Raw genomic sequence first — 16,303 nt, 5'->3', positions numbered from 1 at the left:
CAGTAGACCTCATCTTAAAAGGTTTTACAATATTTAAAATTTTGGATCCAAAGTTGTGTTTTTTTTTATGTGTGTATGTGTGTCATCATCATCAGTTTGACATTCATTTTTCCATGCTTGCATGAGACAGAGTTTATTCAAACAGATTTTCTATGGCTGGATATCCTTCCAGTTGCTAACCCTTACTTCTTTCCAAGCAAAGTAATATTTCTCATGGCCAGACATGTTTTTGGGGAACATTCGGAATGAATGACACTCATTAACATCTACCACACTATGTCATAACAAAGAGGGACACACACAATGGACTTCTTTCAGTTTCCATCTACCAAATCTATCAAAAGCCTTTGCCCACCCAGCAGCTGTAATAGAAGAAACTCACTGAAAGTGTCATACAGTGGTATTGAACCTGGAACTATGTGGTTGAAAAGCAAACTTCTTAACCATCCAGTCATGCCTATACCTATATAATATAGATACATTTTATGAACACACTCAGTTACATAGGTCTCTCCAATTGATACAAACCTTGAAACTACAGGCTAGGGAACAAGTACTAATTTCCAATTATGGAAAGAATGTTAAAAATATAACAAAATGATATTCAAACAACTAAAATTATAACCCCCAAATCCATCATATTAACAGATTAATTAAGCTTTTTTTGTCTTTTAAATTTCAGGAAGAAATTGAAAAATTCTTTTCAGAAGTGAAAATTGTTGAATTAAAACTGATTAACAATGGAATTAAAACGTAAGTAACCTTCTTAAGGTATATTGATAAATTTTGTTGATAGACAAGTTAAGTTGATGTAAAGATAAACTATTGGATTTCACAGATATTTCACGATTTTTATTGCTGTTAAACCTCAAGTTGGCTTAGATCCGCTATGCCTAATTATCCTATCTTTCTGTCTGGAACTGTTTTCAATTTTCATTTTGTAAACTGGGTAGTGACTATAATTGAGCAATTATATAGGAGAAACTTATTTTAACCCTTTCGTTGCTAAATTTCTCTTGAAATATACTGCCTTTTTTCAAATAATTTTGAAAAGAATGACGTATTTAGTAAAATAACCATGTCATTATCAAATTGGTGTTTGGAACATAAATTAACAAGGAATTCTGATGGAAGTTTTAATTTAGATAACTTTAAAACAGGGAATTTATATCAGAGAGCAAGGGCAGTCTTGAGCAGGTTGGTATTAAAAGGGTTAACATACACATAACAAGTTTTTATTGTCTTGAACCATGCTGTAATGTGCCAACCATCATTGACTTGCTTTTGCCTTACTATATCAACTATTAACTGCTTAAATGCAATGATGTCTGATAAGTAATACAATATTATCTGAAATGAATTTAACTTTATTACTATCTTCATTTATGGTCTTATTGGAAAAAATAGTTTCCATAGAGTTTTTATTTTTATTTTTCTCTTTGATTAATAATACATGTGGCAGAAATGGGGTTTCTCTGAAGGATCTCTGGAGTAATGTTACTTGACAGAGTTTGTTGCTCAACCTGAAGAGACTGCTTGACCTCTGGAATCTCTCCAGATTGAGCCGCTACTTCTCCACATTGAGAGGTCATAACTCCATACTATGGGCATGTGATTAGAATGTCCCTGGAAAGGATTGTAAGACAGATTCTTCAAGCTGAGTCAACCAGCAAGAGATCTAAGAATAGATCAAGAAGGAGGTGGCTGGATAATATCCATAGTCTCATTTGGTCATGCTTGAGGATCCAGCTGGAAAGTCTGTTGTTGCTTCTGATAGGATCCTGTAAAGGGGTTGCCTGAAAACTCTTCCTCCACAAACCTCCCAAGAATAGTGGGCAGAAAAGATGGATGGATGCATTAAAACTAAAGCCTCCTTCATATTTTTGGTCTTTGCAAGTTTGAAGCAAGAGGTTTGACAAACTGATGGTTCATATGTGATCAGTTTTTTAAATTCGAGAACATTTTTTAGAATTTTTTCTTTTTGCTATTTAGATATGGAATGGCTAAATGTATCAATAATGAAGAAGCAGGAAAAGCCTTAGAGTTATACCGTGACAAAGAACTAAATGGTCGTCGACTTGTTCTAAGGAAATTTAAAAGTAAGTTGTATGAAAATGCTTTGTTGTTGTAGTCTGTGTAATTTGTATTTGTGTGTGTTTCTCTTCCTCACATTTCCACTTCATGTACTATGAATACCTTCTAATCCCCAATCTTATCCTCTTGACCCAATGCCACTGTATCATTACTCTCTGCTTGCCCTTGATCTGTGTGTTCTACCCACATGCCTTGTCTCACTCTATTATTGCCTCTGCTAGCCCCCGACCTGGGTGTTCCACCCACATGTAACAAGAAAACTTTCCCCTCACCCTATCCCAACAAACCAATTTACATCTCTTTCTTGCATTTCCTCCTTCATTCACTATGCCTAGCTCTCACTCCCCAATCCTGTCCTCACACCCCTGTTCCTCTGTATCATTGCTATCCAGTAGCCCCTCCAACTCTATATATACCCAGGTCTTTTGCCACTTACTTGCACTCTTTAATTGCACTCTCTTCGCAATATCCTGTCACTTATGGCATTTGAACCTCAAGGGTATGCCCTGGCACTTGCCACTATCTATATCTCTCTCTTCCTTTACTCAACCATCTTATTTATACTCTGATCCCTGTTCCTTGTAAGTATGCCCAGCATTTTGCCACCATCTCCATCCTGCAGTCTCCCACTCTCTCTCTCTCTCTCTCCTGCACGTCTCTCAGGTTGGGCAACTGTGTATTTTCTTTGCGGTAGCACACCTGTTTCTGTCTTCATTCCTGATCTTTCTCTCTCTGGCGGGGTAACCTTGTACTTTCAGCAAGACACCTGTATTTGTTTCACTATAACCACTTCATCATCACCTCCTCCAATGCCTCCTCCCCTTTTTAAAAGTTTTTGTCTTGCAAGTACTTGGTGACCCTGTCAGTGCAGATGCAACTTAAAAGCACCCAGCCCATACTGTAAAGTGGTTGGTGTTCGGAAGGGCATCTAGCTGTAAAAACTTTGCCAAAACTGACCTAGCATGTGCTTGTGCCACATAAAAAGCACTAAGTCCACTCTGATACGGGGTTGGTGTTAAGAAGGGCATCCAGCTGTAAAAATCCTGCCAAAACAGTCACAGAAGTCTGTATCAAGGTACATGTAAGTTTTGTATGTCTGCATGTGTGCATGTATGTGCCACATATATATATGCTAAAAAAGGCAATTAAGCCAAAACCACGAAAAAATAATTCTTAAGGCATGATGTTAATGGCACTAAAGTGAACAAAATATAAAAAATTAGTTAATCACATACTCGAGTTTCGCTATTAATGACTAAGTAAATGAATTTATTTGGCATCCATGGCACGTCAGAGAGATCATTAAAGAATACATGATTATGTATCTTTAATACGTACCGAAAACACATGCGCAACACAGCTCCATCTTTATACATTATGGATTCAAATTTAGTGCATGAGTGTAGTCAAATGCTGCTGGGCTATTTGACTATGCTCGTGCACTAAATTTGAATCCATAATGTATAAAGATGGAGCTGTCTTGCGCACGCACCTGTTTTCAGTACGTATTAAAGATACATACTCATGTATTTAATGATCCCACTGATGAGCTACGGATGCCAAATTAATTAATTTATTTGGCAATTAATAACGAAACTTGAGTATGGGATTAACTAATTTTTTATTTTGTTCACTCTAGTGTCATTCATACCGTAAGAATTCTTTTTTCATGATTTGGGTTTAACTGCCATTTTTAGCATGTAAGAAGTCCTGTCAAGGGTCTTTTCTCTGTGTATAAATCTTTAAACACTCATACATATAAAGCATTTAATTCAATACCAGATGAGCAGGGGTTGTATCTAACTTTTGTTATGGATTGTTTTGATAAAATAAGTACCTGTTAAAATACTTGAGATAAAGTTATAAAGAATGATATTATGGCTGTATGTATGTACAAGGAATTAATACTGCTTAAATCTGTGGATTAGCATTTTGTTTTTTTTCTTTTTTACATTTTCTTGACAAAAGACATTTCATTTCTGTTTTAGACAAAAAAGGCAATGATGGAGATACATCAGAGGCTGAGAATGTTTCTGAAATAAGTGGAAATTCAGATTCGAGAGATGTAAACAAATTCTCCAAATCTAAAAATAGCCATTCAGCTGGTGGTAATGAGATGCCCAAGTTGGAAGATTGCAAGCATGATTCCACCAGTTCAGATCATCAAGGTACTTGTAAGTCTTATGTGTGTCTGTATGTCTGTGTGCACATGTGCATGTATGTGTCATATGTATGTGTGTGTGTGTGTATTATTTATGTCAGAAGTAGTTAAAAACTTCAAAGCATATGAAATAAATCATTTTTGATAATTTATTCCATATATCAAATATTGTGCAACTCAGAATTAGATTATGCTGTAAATGATAGCATGTGGAATATTGAATCAAAATACCCCTTGGGTGGAAAAAGCTGAAGGTTACCCTTAGGGCATGAACTCATATCTTGTATAAATTGGATGGTCCAGACTTTGACTGCTCATTCAAGGGGTTTCTTAATCCAATATTTTACACACTATTGTTTATAACTGTGTCTACTTTAAGTTCCATCGTTAAAAAGGATATATATATATATATATATATATATATATATGTATGTATGTGGTAACAAAAAAAGTTGTTCTTGGTATATTTTCATTAAGAACATTTTTCATCATCATTTCATGTACAGCAGGTTTAATATTTAATTGAACTGGGTAGGTTTTAATGGGTAGGCCTTCAGATATTCACAGTTGTAAAGACTTGTTAGCTGAAACTTCTGATTGTTCTTTTCTCTGAATGGTCGTGAATATTGTAAATGTAGTCGACTGTCTTAATGGGAGAAATTTATTTGCAAGTATAAAATTTTATAACGTGCTCTGAAGAGAATTGTTGATATCATTTTTGCCAATAAATTAGAAGTTTGTAATATTGAGAGGAAGAACGTTTATGGTTATGAGTGAATTAAAAGTGTATTTTCAATTTCAGGATACAGTATTTTCAGTTGAGAGACTTATTTTAGGAAGCAGTTTGAAAACTTTGCTGAACTTGTCAAGAATATTATGTTGACTGAAGGACTTCAAAGAAGAATGTTTTTATTTTTTTATTGTGTGGTCATTTTCAAAATTAGAGAATGTGAGCTTTAACAAGAGAGAAATGGGGTATTTAAGTTAAGCTTAATAGAAATATCTATTGAAAGCAGTCTCAGTGATAATATTCAACTTGTTAGCATTCTAGATTAGATATCTGTTCGATAAAAAAAAGTATATAGCATTATATAAGAAACAAAAAAAAAAGAAAGATACCCCCAAAAGCCTCGCAATGAAATTATCTGCTAGATTGATTTTCTCAGCTTGAAAACTGAAATTTTAAGAATAAGACAAGGTAGATCTAATTGTAAATGACAAGTTATCATCAGAATGATTGATCATTACCATTGCTTTGATATTTGTTTTCATATTTTCTCTCTGTTGGTGTGGATTAACTGGATCTGCTTTGTTACATCAAATTTCTAAAAAATGTTCATATATTGATTTGGTAGCATTTTATGTATTGTAGCAACAACAAATAAAAAGATAACACTCAGTGTGAAGGGATGTATGAATGACAAAAAAAAAAAAAATTTTAATCTCAAATGTTTAGCGTCTATTTAAAAAATATTTTAGAAACTTATAATGAATGATCTCGTTTGGAATTGACTAGATATTAACTGTGACTCTTCTCATTTAAACTGAGAATTATTGCATTTTGATTGCATTATTATTGCTCTTTTTTATATTGTGTTTATTATATTTATTACAGATCGTTCAAGTATTTTCAACAGTCGAAATAAGTATAAACAAAAATCTGTAGTTAACACAAAAAAGTTAAACAAGTTTTCTGGTGGAGCTATAACGAATGGATTTGGTCGTGCAGTAGCTAATTCATCTAAGCAAAACCACTTAAGCACTAACATTAAGTGCAATGATACTAGTTCAAGTAAATCAAATGCGCATATAGCACTGTTGGTTGGTAATTTTCCAATTGGAACTACAAAGGTACGTTACAGCTCAATAATGGTATTGCTTTCATTGTCCTCAGCTTTATTATCATTTTGTTAATGGATTAAATAAGGTTTAACTGTTCATAAACCCCGAACTTTTAGTATTTGTTTTAGTCTTAGAAAACTTCATATTTTCCATTGGCTGCTATCATTCACAAGTACTTGTCATTGTTTGCTTCACTGCTATTCATTTTCATTGTGGGTTTCGACTATTAAAGTCTTTAATCATTAACCCTTTAGCATTCATATTACCCTGTCAGATGAAATGCTTATTTATTCTCATTTAAAAAAAAAAAATCCTGTATTATCTTGTAGCTTTGCGATTTCAAAGATGGGATTGTTTATTTTTAGAATGACATTGCAGTGGAGATGTGAAAGTCTGGATCTGGCCGGTTTGGACTTAAAATAGGTAGAATATTTAGACCAGATACAGTCAGTTTAAATGCTAAAGCATTAATGTAGTTTGCTGAGGTTTTAATCTAGTTTACCACTCAGTGTATTGTAACAAAATTCTTACTTACTGGATAGTCAATCATAAATTAACAGTACAAGGATTGTACACTGACATTTATCTTGTAAATAATATAGTTTTTCTTTTTTAGTACTGCAAATACTTTACAAACAAGCATTCTGGGCTATGTTATAACTTGTTTTGAGTAAATAAAATTTTAAAGTGGATATTTGCCTTTCATCTTTCCAACCAGTAATTCATTTTTGCATTCATCTGTCTCTGTGTATGCATTTATCGATTCATCATTTTGTATAATTATACCATTTTATTTTTCATTAATGCTACAATGCTCTGGAAGCTGACAGAAAGTTAACTGAAAATAAGATGTCCCATGTGTTATTTGATACAAAAGGATGAGAACCTAATATCTAGTTTAAATCAATGAAAGGCTAAGAGAATGGATTCATAATACAAGTGTGACATAACTAAAAATAATAGATGGTTTTTTCAAAAAGAATACATAAAATACATTTAAAAAAATGTAATTTTAAAAGAAAAATAGTATCAAAACTTATTCTTACTTACATAAATGCAGATACTAACACTGCTCATTTTATATATATATATGTATATATTTATGTGTGTATATTGAATTTTTTTTTCGTGTCAGTATTTATACATGGTGTTATTTTTCAAATATTTTCAGGGGGAGTTGAATGCATTATTTTGGGACTATAATGTTTCACAAATTGAAATGGTAAACAATTCAAACTCTAAAAGGAGGTTAGTACAATAATTTCATTTTTATTTTTATATTTTTAGTGTCATTATATTTATGGGTTTGAAATCTGTTATGCAGTTGGGGTTTTTTAACACGAATTGATTTGCTTTGAATTCAGGCATTATATACATCAAAATACAGCGTTAATTTTCCCTAAATTCCGGCTGACCTGTTCGCTGGCCATTTTTATTTTCATTCTGCCACACGATGACGATACGCAAAGCTAAGAATATTTTTGCTCCTTTTTTCTCCATCTCTACTACGTTAGGACTGACAGTTTTAAATGATCTCATCGCTAACAACCTATTAAAATTTCGTTAATTCTCCCTAAATTCCGGCTGACCTGTTCGCTGGCCATTTTTATTTTCATTCTGCCACACGATGACGATACGCAAAGCTAAGAATATTTTTGCTCCTTTTTTCTCCATTTCTACTACGTTAGGACTGACAGTTTTAAATGATCTCATCGCTAACAACCTATTAGAATTTCGTTAATTCTCCCTAAATTCCGGCTGACCTGTTCGCTGTGCGCCCGCCCAAACCCACCCCCACCACCAATACCGGATATCTCTCTATTCTCTCCCCTTCCCTCTTCCCTCCTAGTGATATTGCTGCTTCTACTACAACTGCTGCTGCTGCTGATGATGGTGAATATTAGTGGTTGAAATTTAACATAGGGGGGGAAAAAAAAAAAATATTTAACATTACTTGAAAAGGTAGTAGGTAGCGAACTTCTTCACTACTTCAGGGAGTGACGACCCTGCCTGACACGAGTTCCGGGCTCAGCTGGCTCCGGCTGACAGTACCCGGTATGGGCCCCTATCCAGGGTTACGGAAAGGAGACAACCTTCAATGAAATCCGGAGTGGAGCCCCGAAGGCGGTCTAGTGTTCGATTCGACACTCTTCCGGCAGCTCCTGCAACCAAGCTGGTGCCAAACGTAATGCACTGCACTCCACTGGACTACATCAGCAAGGTCGAGAGAGGAAACCTGACGATTGGGCTACCCAGGACTTTCTTATCTATAGCCCAGGCCTGCGCAAAACTGGAGAGGACACTTCAGTGCTGCTGTAAAAAGCTGCAGAAACAACACGGGAGGTAACAGTTACGAGTGATAAGTCCATTCAGATTGGCGTAAAATATGGACGCTACGGGTTACCTCTGCCGGTGGGAGGGACTTCCGTGTCCTATTGGTTAGCTACTGCCCACCTCAAGCTGGGCAGCCCCCAGTTAATAAGGTGCTGACCCGCCACAAGCCGCCTGTTCCATTGGGTGCTTGGAGCTAAGAGTACGACTCGAAAAGCGGCCTGCAACCTCTGCACCAGGCAAGCAACTAAAATTCAAGAAAACACCAGTTCTGCAGTTGGCAAGCTGGAATGTCAGGACCATGTGTCCTGGAATATCTGACGATCTTCTCAGTATTGAAGACACAAGGAAAACGGCCATCATTGACCGTGAACTAAAGAGGCTCAACATAGATATTGCTGGGCTGCAGGAGACAAGACTTCCCTCAAACGGCAGACTCAAAGAGCAGGACTTCACCTTCTTTTGGCAGGGAAGAGATCCAGAAGAACCTCGTCAACATGGCGTTGGCTTTGCAGTGAGAAACTCACTACTCTCCTCAATAGAACCACCATCGGGAGGCACTGAGCGTATCCTCTCACTGCGCCTCTCGACTTCTTCTGGCTCAGTACATCTACTCAGCATCTATGCTCCCACTCTCTACAGCTCAGAGGAGACCAAGGACCAGTTCTACAAAGATCTCAACTGTGTCCTAGAAAATATACCAACGACTGAAAATATCTACCTTCTAGGGGATTTTAACGCTCGCGTGGGATCTGACCATGATTCGTGGCCCATTTGTGTTGGACACTTTGGTATTGGCAACATGAATGACAATGGTCAGAGACTACTCAAATTCTGCACATACCACAACCTGTGCATCACAAACACATTCTTCACCAGCAAGCCATCCCACAAGGCATCCTGGAGACATCCAAGATCTCACCACTGGCATCAGCTGGATCTCATCATTACACGGAGATCCTTTCTGAGTTCCACTCTATTGACCCGCAGTTACCACAGTGCGGATTGTGACACAGACCACTCACTAATTAGAAGCAGGGTGAGGATTCTCCCTAAAAAAGTCCATCGCTCCAAGAAAGTGGGCCGACCACGCATCAACACCACCAGAACCTCGGACCCTACACTACGAAAATGTTTTGCTGCTTCTATCAAGGTTGGCCTCAGTAGCTGCCCAACCTCCTCTGCTGAAAGTAGGTGGGACTATATCAGGGAAGCCTTGTATACGACATCATTGGATACTTTCGGCATGAGAGAAAGGCAAAACCCAGATTGGTTCAATGCTGGGCTCTCAGAGCTGGAGCCAGTTATCGAAGCAAAGCGTGCAGCTCTGGTGCAATACAAGAGTGACTCTTCTACAAAGTCACTCGAAGAACTCAGAAAGGCACGAAATAAAACCCAACTGACAGCCAGATGCTGTGCAAATAGGTATTGGCAGGAAATCTGTCAGAGTATCCAGTCAGCTGCTGACAGGGGCGACACCCGTGGGATGTATGCTGGTTTGAAGAAGGCCCTCGGTCCATCCGCAACCAAGTCAGCCCCTCTGAAATCAACTACTAGAGATCTCATCAGGGATCAAGGCAAGCAAATGGATAGATGGGTGGAGCACTACCAGGATCTCTACTCACGGGAGACCACAGTGGCTGAGGCTGCAGTCGAGAGTGTCAAGATCTTGCCAGTCATGTGCGAACTTGACAGTCCGCCATCTATAGCAGAGCTCACCAAGGCTGTTGACTCCCTAGCAAGAAATAAGGCTCCGGGAAAAGACGGCATCCCCTCAGAGATCATCAAAGCCGGCAAAAACACCATCCTGCTTCGGCACCTTCATGAGCTTCTGTGTCAGTGCTGGGAAGAGGGTACAGTCCCTCAGGATATGCGGGATGCCAACATCATTACGCTCTACAAAAACAAAGGTGACGGTGATTGTAACAATTACCGTGGTATATCCCTTCTAAGCACTGTTGGAAAGACCTTTGCCCGCGTTATCCTGGCCAGGCTACAACTACTTGCTTCTCGAATCTATCCGGAATCGCAGTGTGGCTTTAGAAGAAGCAGATCAACTATCGATATGATATTCTCCATACGCCAACTTCAGGAGAAGTCCAGAGAGCAGAAAATGCCATTATATATGGCCTTCATTGATCTAACAAAGGCTTTTGACTCGGTAAGCAGAACAGGCCTCTTCCTCCTGCTCCAAAAAATCGGATGTCCACCAAAGCTGCTGAGGATCATCAAGTCTTTCCATGATGACATGCAAGGCACCATACAGCACAACGGTTCAACATCAGCCGCCTTCCAAATAAAAAACGGGGTAAAGCAAGGCTGTGTCCTCGCTCCTACATTGTTTGGCATCTTCTTCTCACTCTTGCTGTCACATGCCTTTCAGACATCAGATGATGGAGTGTTTCTGCACAGTAGAAGTGACGGGAAACTGTTCAATCTCTCGCGCCTGCGTGCCAAGACCAAAATCAGAAACGTCCTGATCAAGGAGATGTTATTTGCTGATGATGCCGCTCTGGTAACACACACAGAAGAAGCCCTCCAAAGGCTCATTAACTGTTTTGAGCAAGCATGTAACGACTTTGGCTTAGCTATCAGCCTTAAGAAGACCAACATCATGGGCCAGGCTACATCGGACATCCCAAACATACATATTGGAGACCACAGATTACAAGAGGTGGAGAAGTTTACCTATCTGGGCTCTACCGTCACCTACAACCTATCCCTTGACGCTGAGCTCAATATACGCATTGGCAAGGCAGCTGCTGCGATGGCCCAACTCTCCAAACGGGCTTGGGACAACAATAAGCTGACCAAGACCACAAAAATGAAGATCTACCAGGCATGTGTACTCAGCACTCTACTGTATGGAAGCGAGACCTGGACGCTATACACACGCCAAGAGCGTCGCCTAAACATCTTTCACCTGCGCTGCCTCCGAAAAATCCTCCACATCAAATGGCAGAATCATATCCCCAACAAAGATGTCCTCAGGCAAGCAGGAATACCAAGCATGTTTGCACTCCTCACACAAAGTCGTATGAGATGGCTTGGGCATGTTAGCCGTATGAAAGATGGCAGAATCCCCAAGGACATACTCTATGGAGAGCTTGCTAGGGGTACTAGGTCTGTGGGTAGACCGATCTTGCGTTACAAGGATGTTTGCAAAAGGGATATGAAGGCCTGCAACATCAACATTAGCGGTTGGGAGGCAGTCGCCGGCAACCGTGGAGAATGGCGACGTACAGTAAAAGAGGGTATACAGAGGAGTGACAGAAAGAGAGAGGAGAAATGGAAAGAAAGGAAGAGACATAAACAAGAGACCATGGCACTACAATCAGCCAGGAACAGTCTTCGCTACATTTGCAGTACCTGCCAGAGGGAGTGTTTGTCCAGGATAGGACTACACAGCCACAGCAAGAAATGTAACAGGAAATAAAATATAACAGCCGGACTAGACCTAGAAAAAAAAAAAAAAAAAATGCGCAACTCCATTGTCTCCCGAGACAGAAAGGATGCCAAACAAAAACAGCGTTGTTTATAACAGTGGTTCCCAAAGTAGGTGATACTGACCCCCTGGAGATGGTTGAAAGATCTGTTTGTGGTGGTATGTGTGTGCTAAGAATGTGGCCTAGGTGCCAACAGGGCAGCAGTCTGAAAAAGTTTGGGAACCACTGGTTTATAACAAACTGTAGATTACAGTTCAATCTAATAAACAGCATACAACTGTATTAATAACTAAATAACAGTTAATAATACAACAATAAATACTCTAATATTAGGATTTTTTTTTAGCATTGGGAAATATAAACATACACAGATATATATCGCCGTCCAACCCATGCTAGCATGGAGAACGGACGTTAAACGATAATGATGATGATGATGATGCAATCCTACTCAAGTTTAGGCAACAGTGTTTAGTTATGGAACAACTTGTTTTGGGGTTATGGTGTGCAGTTTATAGTATCTACAGGTAATTGGGATAGCGACTGCCTGAAATGAACCTGAGTTCTCTCAGCAGGCTGTGGCCTTGGTGAACTCTTCTCAATAAGGTTATTTTAAAGACTATTATGTATTGTTGGCAAATAGATTTTTTTGTTGTTGTTTTGCTTTTCTTAATTACTTTAATTCTGTAGATTGATCATGCAGTCAAAAACTGTCATTTGAGTCCTTGATGACCTAAACATTCTAAACACTTTTGTCAAGAATAAGCTGAGATAGTTAGTCTATATGTATAAAGATGACAAACATTAATATTGTAAAGTTGACATTAATGAGTGAAAAGAACCACATAGTTTATTTTGAATGAGTGTTTCTAAATAAGAGAGTAGCAGCACAAATTGTTCTGCTGGTCCTTCAGCATGGCAACAGGCTAGTAGTTGGAACCTGTAAGAAGGTTAAAAAAGGAGGAACAGTTAAGAATATGAATTGTTTGGTTTCTGCTTTTATCCTACCTCTAATTCAGTGATTCCTAACCTGTTCTGTGTCTTACACCCCAAGGAAATGATTAATTTATTTTCACATCCCTAACAAAAATATTGCAGTATTGCACTCAAAGATCAGAAACTTCAATTTTCTAATAAATGTTTTTTTTTTTAATGAACCTCATACAATTCTGTAGAATAGTGAAGTTCTTGATATGCTTACTGTATTTGCTAGCATATAAGACAAAGTCTTGCATCATAAGATGTATCCCTACCTGAATGTAATATGGCTGCATTGGACAAGTAACAATTTTTTGTTACTTTTACGAATATATAAAAAAAAGATTAATATATATGCTGGGATATACAATCATAGTATCAAATTTTGGCATGAGGCCAGCAATGTTAAGGAGGGTGCTAATTGATTAAATCAACCCCAGTGCTCAACTGATACTTACTTCATTGATTCCGAAAGAATGAAAGACAAGGTCGATCTTGACAGAATTTGAACTGAGAATGTAAAGGTGGGTGAAATGCCACTAAGCATTTTGTCCTGCATGCTTAATGATTCTGCCAGTTCTCCACCTTATGAGATATACAATAACATAGCAAAGTTATCTTTAAATGTAAGTGATTTTAATAAGGTAAATATTTACCCTCTTTGCTGCACACTTAAGGATATGAACATTCCAGGTTGGGAACAACTCTAATTATTATGCATAATCTCTCTATATATAAAACTGAGAATGTGTGTCTGTCTGTCTGTGTGTTTCCCTAAAACTTGAGAACTACACAACCAATTTCATTCAAATTTTACACATGTCTTACTTAGGGTCCATGTAGTTTCATGGGCAAAAAAAAATGTTCAACTTCTTGCCTAGGGCGAGCCCATAGCAATATCATATCTTCTCTACTATTTCAGTATTACATGTTAAAAGTGAAACAAAAACATTTCTCTATTTTATGTCAGATACTTTCACTTTAACAATAAAAATAATAATAACAACTGAATTATATGTAGTAAGTAATAATTAAAATCAAACTAAAGTATAATATAATCGTAACATAACAAAAGTAAAAATAGCAATTGGTATAAAATTGCCTCAAGGATTTGAACTTGAATAAGTGGTTTCACATGAATGGGAATAAATTAAAAATAAAATTAGTGTGCAGAAATGGAATAGTCCTACAATTCCAGTCTGTTATATATTTTCAGTATTGTTATCACTAGCAATATCAAGATATAACTTTGTATTTTGTATTTTATGTGTAGATGTACATGTAATATGTACACATATATACATGCACTAGCACTATGACCCGGCAAAGACAGGTCATAATGCTAGTAATATATATTTTGTATGTCTTAATTGAAATTTGTTTGTTTTATATTTTCAGCACTCAGGCTTTTCTTTATTTTTCTAACTTACAAGATCCTTATATGGCTATTGAAAAATATGACAAGGCACAATATCTTAATCACAATTTATTTGTGGCCTTTGTTGATCCAGCTTATGTAACCAATAAAGAAGCAAAGCTAACTGGATCTAAACTGAAGAAGAAAACTCCTAAAACTAGAGGTAAGTTTGTTGTTTTTAAAATTTGTATTCTCTTTGTGTTTCATCTAACATCATATATGCATTTAAAATCTAAGTATATTCACACACACTCACACATGAGTGCGCAAACACACACATACCCACCTCTCTCATACATATACACGTATGTATATGTATGTGTTTGTATCTACACACAAACATATATATGTATGTATGCATATATGTGCATGCATACAGGTACACACACACACATACACTCAGGGTATATGTATGTCTACATGGTTAAGAAGTTTGTTTTACTTTGCAACCATGTGTTTCTAGTTTGGATTCTGCTGTGTAGCTCCTTGGACAAGTGTCAACTTCAATTGACTAACCATTCTGTGTATGAAATATAGTACCATATATGCTGGTGTATAAGATGTGATTTTTTTTTTGCATACACATGAAAAAAAGTTGGTATGCCTCTAATGCAACCATATTATGGATGGGATACTGAGTGTATGAATGTGTGATGAAACAATAATTTTGTTTTTTGCCACAAGAAAAGTAGGGGCTTGTCTCATTGAAGAGTGTGTCTTATAAACTGGCAAATGTGGTAGACAAATTATATGGAAGTTTACTGAATGTGTGTATGTGTTTGTTTCTACAACAATTAACGTATAACATAGTTCATCTAAAAGAGAAATTCATTAAACAGTTCTTATGTGTACATGTGCGCGCACACACACACACACACACACATACACACTCTACCATACATGCAAATGGAATGAGATGGTTGGTTACAGTTGTTTAGACACTGATGATTTGCTGACTGGACATTCAGCATATTTCGGTGACATTGCATTTCGGTGCTAGACCCTCTCTCCAATCCCCAACCCCCTTATGCAAACACATACATGCAGGCAGGCAGAAATATACACATGCAGATAGATATATAAATTGATAGATAGATAAAGAGAGAGAGATTACACATATATACAAATATTATAACTAGATACTCACCTATGTGCATGCACGTGCAGAAATATACACATACACGAAGGTAGGGGGAATGGGTGTAACATTAAAACGTCTCATGTAAAATGAAGTCAGTATTGAATTGGTGATACCAAATAGGTGGTGCCAAAATATCTTATACTGACATGCATACCGCCTCACCACCACTACTACTACAATTTGTTTTAGTAAAAATGTTTTGATTTCAACTTTTAAATTAATTATATTTTAGTGAGATTGTGGTAAGATAAATTGTATTACTAGATGAATTGTGATTTACTAAAGTTGTCATTCACAAATTCACCTAGATTTGTTTCAAAATTAAAACTTAAAAAAAAAAAAATTACAGAAAACTATTATTGCTTATATTTTTTGTTAATCATACTTGTGAATTGCAAAAGTATAAATAATACATTTTTTTCAAGGCTGTCAGGCATTTATATGGATTTGCTATTTACTAATGCTTTAAATTATATTTTTAACACTCTATGCATGCTTAGATACCCGTAACTCCTTAGCATTCAGCTTTTTCTGAAATGTAATGCTTATTTATTCACATTGTTTTGTATCATGCATTATTTTGTAGCTTTGAGATTTTGATGATGTGATTGTTTATCTTAGAATGATATTGTAGAGTAGATGTGAGAGATTAGATCTGGCTAGTTTATAAAAAAAAAAAAGGAATATATTTGGCCCAGATATGGCCAGGCCAGTTTAAATGCTAGAAGATTAAGGCACATGGTGGACTGTTTGAGAACCACTTGCCTAGGTACTTGAAAGCTGCATAACAATATGATTTCTCAGATAAAATTATTTGTCTAAAATCTCAGTCAGTTAGTTTTGATCATGTCTCTCCTCTCTCCATGCCACCTGTGTTTATCCAAGGGAAAGGC

At 37.0% G+C, this 16,303-nt stretch overlaps 1 protein-coding gene and 1 long non-coding RNA gene across 6 annotated transcripts in view; both read left to right on the top strand.

The window, feature by feature from the left end:
* The window catches only part of LOC115212823, a 71,318-nt gene that overhangs the window by 35,929 nt on the left and 19,086 nt on the right, over nt 1-16,303 (top strand). For 4 of the 5 annotated variants that reach the window (XM_029781586.2, XM_029781585.2, XM_029781587.2 and 1 more), the window contains exons 4-9: nt 683-753; nt 1,993-2,099; nt 4,083-4,268; nt 5,871-6,106; nt 7,269-7,345; nt 14,251-14,432. In XM_029781586.2, the coding sequence (XP_029637446.1) occupies nt 683-753; nt 1,993-2,099; nt 4,083-4,268; nt 5,871-6,106; nt 7,269-7,345; nt 14,251-14,432 (859 nt within the window). The remainder of the gene's footprint in view (nt 1-682; nt 754-1,992; nt 2,100-4,082; nt 4,269-5,870; nt 6,107-7,268; nt 7,346-14,250; nt 14,433-16,303) is intronic. The other variant, XM_029781589.2, reaches the window with a different exon arrangement.
* On the top strand, nt 7,345-12,230 carry LOC118763905. The gene is made up of 2 exons (XR_004999665.1): nt 7,345-7,485; nt 11,958-12,230. It is a non-coding gene; the product is annotated as an uncharacterized LOC118763905 (long non-coding RNA).

Source organism: Octopus sinensis, linkage group LG6 (genome assembly GCF_006345805.1).
Source record: "Octopus sinensis linkage group LG6, ASM634580v1, whole genome shotgun sequence".
NCBI classification, from domain to species: domain Eukaryota; kingdom Metazoa; phylum Mollusca; class Cephalopoda; order Octopoda; family Octopodidae; genus Octopus; species Octopus sinensis.
The sequence above is the reverse complement of the archived record's forward strand: the minus strand, read 5'-3'. Positions and strand labels throughout refer to the sequence as shown.